Source organism: Neophocaena asiaeorientalis, unplaced genomic scaffold (genome assembly GCF_003031525.2).
Source record: "Neophocaena asiaeorientalis asiaeorientalis breed wild unplaced genomic scaffold, Neophocaena_asiaeorientalis_V1.1 scaffold242, whole genome shotgun sequence".
NCBI lineage: Eukaryota > Metazoa > Chordata > Mammalia > Artiodactyla > Phocoenidae > Neophocaena > Neophocaena asiaeorientalis.
Window position 1 is genome coordinate 3,171,775 of NW_020172451.1, and position 8,483 is coordinate 3,180,257.

Genomic DNA, 8,483 nt, shown 5'->3' on the forward strand with positions numbered 1-8,483 from the left:
AGCCTCGCCTCGCCCCGCCCAGGCCCCACCGCGCACACGTGGACGGACTAGCGGAGAGGCAGGCACACCCAGACGTGGGGTCGCGTCCTCCTCGCCCACGAGCCCCCGCCTGGGCAGAGCAGCCCGGCTGCGGCAGGCAGACCCTCTCCCCGCGACGGCACGCCCCAGGCACTGTGCCGAGCCCGACCCAGCACGTGCGGTCAGTGCGGAACCGTCCGGCGCTCACGCCCGCGCTGCGGACACCGGGACCGGCCGCAGGACAGGCCACCGAGAGCAAGGTTGGCAAGTCAAACGGAGTCAGACCACAGCAACGCGCAGCATCAGGGCACGGCGTGGGGGTGTGGGTACCACACGGACACCGTACCTTGTCGTGTCCGACAGCTGGCCGGACGGGACCACACGCACGTGCGGCCACGGAAGGAAAGGTGGGTCCTCGTGACACGAGGCGGTAAACACCAGCTGAGCAAGCAGCACGCGCAGACACACGGCCACGGGACGCCCTGGTGGGGTCGCCCTCCACCCCGGGAAGCCCACCCCCAGCCTCTCGGGTCTATGACACTCAGGGAGCCGGGCTGCCTGCTCTTGGGCCTCACACCCCTTGGGTCCACCTCCGTCTGCGTGACCAGAGCCCACCCACCGGCTCCCCAAGGTGCAGGCTGCTCCTGCCTGCCCGGCCGCACACCTGGCTTGCGAGTCTGGGGCCCCAACAAGCTTTGTTGTCCTAGAACCCAGGAAGCCTGACCCACACTTGACCCAGAGCTTCCCTCCCACGGACAAAAGCATCAGTTCCCAGACAACCTTTCTTCAGAGAACACTCATACACGAGACTCTGAAATCCAACGTCACCCCCTCCAGGAAGCCCTTCCACACCTCCATGGGAGTCCTATTGAGCCCAGAACGTCCCCACTAGTCTGAGACCCCAGGAAGAGCACCAAGGCCAGCTTGCCCTCCTCGTCCTGGCTCTGGACAGGGTGCCTAATGCCCACACGGCCTCCCACCTAGTCCCAGCCCATGAGCTCAAAATGTGCCCATCTCGGCCTTGCTGTGCGCTTGCTGGGAACAGCAGGGACCTGGCACCCACCCAGAGAGCAGTCACTCCCAGGGCTCCCCGCTCCCAAGGCTCCCAGGGTCTTGGCAGTCACGGCCAATGCCCTGTGCCCTCCTGCCCTTGGCCTGGGGGCCGGCCTCGCCTGGCGGGGCCCACTCCCCAGCCAGTCTAGGTGGGTAGGGGCCCCCCGACCAGCCTCCAAGCTCTGCACAGCCTCCCGCAGCAGCTGTCCCCTGCCCAGGGCTGGCCGGCCCCAGGGTTCCCGCCCTGGACCTTGGGACAGCAGAGCCGGTCACAGTGAATCCACCCCCGCAGTTGTCTTAAGTTGTCTGTTTCAAGGGCCCCGAAAATCAGACACCAGCCTCCCCACAAGCCGGAAGTGAGGGACAGCGGAGTGTGGCCGGCGCATCTCCCGGCCACTGCGGGGCCTACCCTGCGTGACACGGCGGTGCTGGAGCGCTCCTTGAGCTGGGGGTCCGTAGGGAGGCTCTTCCAGATGATGTAGGGAGTGTCATACTTGGCTCTCAGCCTCGGGCAGCGTTTGAAGATAAAATCGATGACAAAAAGCTTGATTCCGGCATAGAGTCCTGGGGGCAGAATGAGGTCCCGTTTCTCCAGGATCCTGCGGCCCTGCCCCCGTGGCCAGCACAGCGGTCCCCGCCCCGCCGGGCACTCCATGGAGGGCCTCCCGGGACCCAGGTGTGGGCCGATGGTCCTGGGGTGGTTACACATGGCAGGGAAGTGACCCCAGCTGAAAGGGAAGCCACTTCTGTGTATGTTGTTACCTCTAACCCAGAGGTGGCTCAGGCCAAACACTAACCTGTCCCTAACGAGTCACCATCCTCCAAAGGGGACGTGAGCAGGACTTCGGGGGACCCGTCCCCAGCCTGCCCGCCCCTGACTTGGTGAGCCAGCAGTGACGGCCAGGGGCTCCCGCCTCCTGGTCAGGGCACCTGCGTTGGCCCAGGTTCCCAGAGAAACGAGACAGCCCGGAGCACGCTGCACTTGCGTTGGCGTTTGTCATTCCCCCCACGGCCTCACTTGCCTGCCCTGGTTTTCCTGGTGAGGAGTGCCGTGAGGGGGCGAGAGATTGAAGACCCACCTGCACACTGGGGGCCGAAGGGCAGGTGGGCACAGTGCCCAGACCATGAGGCCCCCGAACTGTGTGACCGCCACAGCCAACACTCCAGCTCAGGCGGGGCACCCCCTGCCCGCCCCCCACCCACACACCGTGGACGGCGCGTCGCGCTGACCGTCCACAGGCTCCTTACCCACGGCCAGCCCCACCAGGCGGTAGGGGAAGAAGCAGGAGGCGAGGAAGGCGGCCCACAGCGCGATGTACAGCTTCTGGGTGATCTCAGGCTGCACCCACATGAACAGGCTGGAGAGGAGAGGGGAGGTTCAGCAGGTGGCGGGCGCAGCCTAGACGCGGCCGGCCAGGGGCTGACAACTTACTTCTTGATCTTTTCCAAGATGTCAGCCATCTTGCCAAAGAGGTTCTGTGTGAAGAAGCAGCTGTGGTCACGACACACCCCCGGGGCCACAGGGCAATGCTGGAGACGCCCAGCACCCAGGAGACCACGGCCGGCACCACGGAGCCCGTGGTCCTGCCCAGCCGCTCCCAGGCCGAGGACCGGGTGATGGTCCGGTCCGAATCATGGGTTAAGGCACCGCTCGAGATGAGGGACCCAGGCCCGCACCCTCCCAGGAGCTCGCCTGGCACTGGTCAGGAGGGCCTCCACCAACTGGGGCACCGGCGTCAGACCAAGCCAAGAGGGCCGTCCCCACCAACTGGGTTGTCTCGGGTGTCAGCACCCAGACAAGCCAGGTCTGGAGGGCTGGGTAGCTGGGGTCCCCCAACCTGGAGCCCGGCAGCGGTACCTGGGCTTTCTGGGCAACGTCCAGCACGAGCTGGAACTTCTCAGACACGGTCAGGTCTTCCTTTGGAGGCTCCTTCAGTCAAAGGGGAAAGAGAATTTCCACTGAAATTGATCAGTTCAGAGAAATTACTGACAAAAACAGCAAGGAGGCCTCCCAGCCCAGGCAGGGACCAGGTCTCTGCTGCCCCGACACAGTCAGAGGGACGGGCATCCCTGGGGGGCCCAGCCCGAGGGGGCAGCACGGGCAGCTGTGCTAGCTGACACCCGTCTGGTGCCTGAGAGGGTGGTAGGCAGCCCCCCAGGTGGGCAGGGCTGCTTGAACAGATCACCTTCAGAGGCGCATCTGAGACCACAGAGCCCGCACCCACCCGCACTTTACAGGCGGGGGAACTGAGGTCCCAGCAGGGCGCCGACTTCGTCCTGCTTGTCTGAGTTCATTCAGCAAGAACCTCCCTAAGACCTCCAGGTACCAGGGCCAAAGGGCACGGGCCTGCCTCCCCAGAGACACCCTCCCTGACCCCTGTCTAAAGGGGCCCCTGCAGACACCACCACCACATCCTGCACCCCTACCGTGTGCTCCATGCACATGGTAGGTGCTCAAACACCCAATGAAGCCCATGGACGCACCATGGCCTCCCTCCTGCCTGTGCCCGGTGGTTCAGCCCCACGGGCCAGAGTCCCCCGTAGAGTGGTGGGCAAACTTTCTGTAAAGGGCCAGGTGATAAGCCAGGCTGCTGCAGCCCCAAAGCAGCCAGAGCGTAAACAAACAGGCGTGACAGACACCAATAAAAACTGGTCCAGCCCGTCCATCGTTCACCTCCCTCCACGGGAGGCTGTGAGTGGCTACAGGGGCCCCCTCCCTACCTCCCCTCCACATCACGTCCCAGCTGAGGAGGGTCAGGTCAAGCCAGGCCCGGCCAGGCCAACCTGCCTCCCACGCAGCCAAGCCCAGGCTCGTGAAGGGCGCTCGGGCATCAGCCGGCGAGGGGTCAGGGTGCGGCCACGCAGGGCTCCGGGTGGGGGCGGCTGGCCTCCGCCCCGACCTCTCCTCGCCGGGCAGGGCTCCCCGCCGGCGTCCACGCAGCCGCACCTGGAGGCCTCGGGGGACCCGCGGCCCCCGCACGGCCCTGGCAGGTAGAGCCTGGCCCCCCTGGTGACGGAGCCCCTCCCAGGACTCACCACCGCTTCGGACACTTCAGGCACGATGCTCCACTGTATCCTCCAGCCCCTGAAAACCAGGAGACGGCGCGCCTGTACCACAGCTCGCCGGCAGGCGGCGCCGCACGGGTGACGTCAGGTCACCAGGCCTGCGCTCCCGACGAGGAGCCGCCCCCAGAAACTACGGCCACTGGGACAGGAGCTTCAGAAGCACCCGGCCATCTGCCGAGACCAGCGGGACCCCCTCCTAGGCTCCAGAGAGGAGATGACCCAGGTCACCCCCACAGACCCCTCCCCGGGGGCCCTCCTCGGGGTGGGCACACATTTACAAGCACCCAGAGGTGACGGGCCTCTCAAAGTCAGTCAAGGAAGTGGCAACGGCAACAACTTTAGTGAACCACGTCTAGTCTGGGCACGGAGAACCCTTTCATAAGCGCTTAAAAGTTTTCTAAGAGAAACATTTTCAAATGAACCAACTTAGGCAACCGCAGAGAAGCACCTAGAAAAACAGTGTAGAAAGTGAACTTTGGAACGGCTCAGTGAAAATACAGAAGGCAGGGCCTCCTCTTAGGCCCGACGTGAAGCTGGGGTTCACTCTGTGGGGCGACCTCAGGTCCACACAGACCCGGGAGGGCCCGGGGACGCGGGGTTCCCACCCCAGCGTGCTGGCTTCCAATAGCGCCGCCCGCCCCCGGCCTCGAGATGGAAAGCGGGTGCTCGGAGAGGGCACAGGGAAGACACTGCGTGGCCCCGGGCTCACTGAGTCCCAGCGCCTCTCCGGCACCTGCACCCCGACCAGTGGGCACCTCCCAGGGCACAGAGCTGCTGCAGCCCCGTCAACCACGCCTCCGCCCACTGGGATATCACTGTTGAGGTGTGTGTGGAGGGGGGACTTTCCTGCCCAAAAGCAGCACGACCGGAGGAGGGGCCGGAGTGGCCCCAGAGCCGGCACCCACTGGCAGCCTGCTGGACAGAGCTGCTGGGGTTTGGGGATCACCCTGCCCGCTGCAGCAAACCATCCTCCTGGGGGCTCGGGGACTATTAGAGGACAACCTCCCAAAACGCCAGCACGTGACACAGAGCCGGTTCGGCACGTGCCCTGCCGTGCGTGTAACGCAGGAAGACGGCACAGCCGCGCACACATAGCACACCGGCGCACCTACCTGGCTATGAGGTAATTGAGGGATAACCTCAAAATTGCTAGAAATAAGAACATGGGGATGGCCCAGCCATGCCACACGGCATTCATGTACACCTGCGGGTTTGGAGAGAAACGGGTCGGGAGGGAGACGGTTAGGCGACCTGCCCGCGTGGGTCAGGGCAGACCAGATCCCTCTCTCCCCCAGCCAGGCGGGCCGCACTCGCAGGTAGGGAGACCAGGCCCCAGCGGCCCTCCGCAGGCCCGAGGACCAGGGCACGCAGCGCAGACAAACCCGCTCAGGGAGGAGGTGAGGCGGAAACACTGCTCTGGGTGGGCTGGGAGCGGTTATGCCTCGGAAGGAGCAGCCTGGACGTGGCCCGGGATCACAGGAGGAGGGCTGACCCCACAGAGAGGTCCTGGCCCACCGCCGCTGGGGGCCCACCTGGCAGAGCCGGAGGCATCCGCGTACCCAGCACTGCTGACAGTCTACCCCGCGCCACAGGGCAGGCAGGGTGCTGGGCATAGCGCTAGCGCTCAGAGAGGGTAGGGGACGGATGCAGCGGGTGCAGGAGGAGGCCCGGCAGGTGGTCTGAACGGCGGGCAGGGTTAGCTCAGCCGTAACGCACAGGCGGAACTAGGGACCTGGGACCCAAAGCAGCCGAGGCCCCACGGAGCAGAGTGCTTGTGAAGGGTGGCCGGAGGAGACCCCCGGGTGAAGGGGGCTGGCCCCTGGCCACCACGGCCTGTCCTCTGCGTGTGCACACAACACCCATCTCCCTGGTGGACGGGGGGCCCTCAGGACCCTCTCAGGCGGAGGCCACCTATGGGGGCCTCTGCAGAGATGGGGCCTTTGGGGGCTGTGGCTCTCCCTCTCCATCCTCCTCCCGCTGGACAGCAGGGTCTCCCCGGGCAGGGCTGGGAGCAGCCACCGCAGGACAATTCAGATTGCGACTGGGCCTGTCTTCCCCAAAGCACCCCGTGATGCTGGCCCAACGCCACCTACCTTCCCCAGGCCTAGCGGCCTGCTTGGCCCCTAGGCCACTGTGCGCCTGCCAGGAGCCTCCCCCAGGCACCGGTGCCTGATGGGAGGGACGGCTGGTTTCTGCACAAGCAGACAGACCGCCCCACCGGCCCTTCCCCAACCCACTTGGGAAAGTCGGCCATAAGCTTGGCACGAGGCCCTCTCCCAAGAACGCTGCTGCGGGGATTCTGGGCAGGCGGGGAGCCCCACTGCCAGCCCCAGGCTGCACCCTACAACACCCTTATCCAGTCCTTACAACTGCCCTGCAGCCCACTTTACAGACGGAAACACCGAGGCCGGGAGCTGTCCCACATGGCAGGGATGGGTGGGTCCCTCAGGAAACCTCAGGGAGGGTGCACACCCCACCACCCACCCGCGGGGAGCGCTCACGGTGAAGGCGATGGCAGACGTGTAGACGGAGTACCAGTCGGATAAGGCAGAGAGGTTCTTCACAAAGCTGGTGACAGGCTTGGCACCGCGCTCTGGGGACAGAACGGACCATGCGGTCAGGCCAGCGCTAGCCCGGCCCTCGGACACACCTGGCAGTCCGGCTGCTGCACCAGCTGGCGGTGCGGGGCGGGGGAGGGAACCAAAAGGAGCAAAGCAAACCCCAACGGTCGCGGGCTCCCGGCGCGCCTGACCCCAGACCAGCACTCCCGCGGCCACTCCCTGGCTGCGGCCCGTCCTCCATCCCCGCGGGGAGACGTCTGTCTGCCTGTCTGCCCCGGCCCGTGCCCGCACGGGGAACGGGGGTTTAGTCCGCACACCCCGGGCCCTGACAAGTATCTGGAGAAGCACCACATTTCGCTGGGGCTCCCGAGGCCTGGAGGGAAACTCGGCTTTTGGCCACGGGAGAGGGGCGGACAGACAGACGGGGTGGGCCTGGGACATACTTCCCACAGCCTCAGGAAGAAGCCTGGGCCGGGAAGTCCTGAAAAAAGTACTTCCAAAGCAAGTCCAGTTCAGTGCAAGACCGCAGTCACCGCCCGGGCAGCCCCGGCCCCAGCGGCTCACACAGCCACAGCGACGAGCGGGTACTTACTAAGTCCACGCCGGGTACTTACTGAGCCTCCTCATGTTCTCGGTCAACCTAAGAGGGGGGAAAAGATGAGCGCCAACACCCACTCGGCCGCAGGCGCGTCCTGACCCCGCAGCTCCCTGCGGGCCCTCGGGGAGCACGGGTGACCCACGGGGGGAGGCTTCCTCGTCTCCTGCCCACGCCGCCCCCACCCGAGTCTGAGGGCCCGGCCCGGCCCGCAGGCACTCTCGGGGTCGCCACCGTCCCCACGTGGCGTCTGTCGCAAAGCACCAGTACGACCACTGACTGGGGGCACGGCCGTGCAGCCGCCCCCGCGAAACCTCCCCGGCTTTGCTTGCTGGCCCCGAGGAGTCCTGTCCCTCCACCCCGACCTCCACCTGGGACGGCTGCCCCTCCACCCCGACCTCCACCTGGGCCCCACCTCCGGGCGCTGAGGGGCTCCTCCGTCTCCACCGTGCTCTCCTCGGGCTGGAACCGGAAGTCCTCCACGTACTCCCCGAATTTCTCATAGAACCACTTCTGGACACGGGGGCACAGCCCCTGGCTCCGTCGGTCTGCAGGATGGGGTGGGGTTCTGGGTGAGGGCAGCAGGCCGAGAGGGGCCTTACAGAGCGGCAGAGGCGGCAGCACTGGCAGGTGGGGCTCCCGGCCAGGCCAGCGAGGGCACATCCACGCCAGAACCGTGAGGGGCCAGGTGCCCTGAGAACAGAGCCCGATCCACTTCACCACGAGGTGCAAACCAACCAATGCAGACCCCGGGGGTCCCCGTGTCCCTCACACCGACCCCCGGCTTGTTGGAGGCTGTCCCCAGCGCAGGTGCCGTCCAGGCAGGCTCTCAGCCCACCGCTGGTGCTGCGCTGACCACCCCCGCTGCCGGGCACACTGGTTGGTCTGGGAAGTGGCCAGGTGGGCTCACTCCCAGGGACACCCGGACCCTGGGGAACAGCCAGTGGGCGTGCGTCAGCGGCTGTGGTCCGCTGGGGACCCCAGTGAGTGACGTCACCCACGTCAGACTCGAGAAAACCAGCCCGAATCCCGCGGAACAAGTCTGTCCCTTCGGAGAGCAGGCCGTGGAGTCGCCTGCAGGGGGCACCGTCCCACCAGTCAGAGGGGGATGGAGTGCACGCAGGTGGTCGTGTGCTGCCAGCTCGTGTGCTGCCAGCTCGAAGGGACGGAGGCTGGGGGGTGGGGGGGAG

The 8,483-nt window shown here is 66.2% G+C and overlaps 1 protein-coding gene across 1 annotated transcript in view; it reads right to left on the reverse strand.

The window, feature by feature from the left end:
* The window catches only part of GRAMD4 (GRAM domain containing 4), a 45,482-nt gene that overhangs the window by 4,814 nt on the left and 32,185 nt on the right, over positions 1-8,483 (reverse strand). The window contains exons 6-17 of the mRNA XM_024737398.1: positions 7,709-7,841; positions 7,313-7,338; positions 6,639-6,730; positions 5,250-5,341; positions 4,108-4,156; positions 2,930-3,001; positions 2,504-2,547; positions 2,320-2,429; positions 1,241-1,635; positions 908-998; positions 365-614; positions 69-233 (exon numbers count right to left, since the gene is read on the reverse strand). Of these exons, the coding sequence (XP_024593166.1) occupies positions 69-233; positions 365-614; positions 908-998; positions 1,241-1,635; positions 2,320-2,429; positions 2,504-2,547; positions 2,930-3,001; positions 4,108-4,156; positions 5,250-5,341; positions 6,639-6,730; positions 7,313-7,338; positions 7,709-7,841 (1,519 nt within the window). The remainder of the gene's footprint in view (positions 1-68; positions 234-364; positions 615-907; positions 999-1,240; positions 1,636-2,319; positions 2,430-2,503; positions 2,548-2,929; positions 3,002-4,107; positions 4,157-5,249; positions 5,342-6,638; positions 6,731-7,312; positions 7,339-7,708; positions 7,842-8,483) is intronic.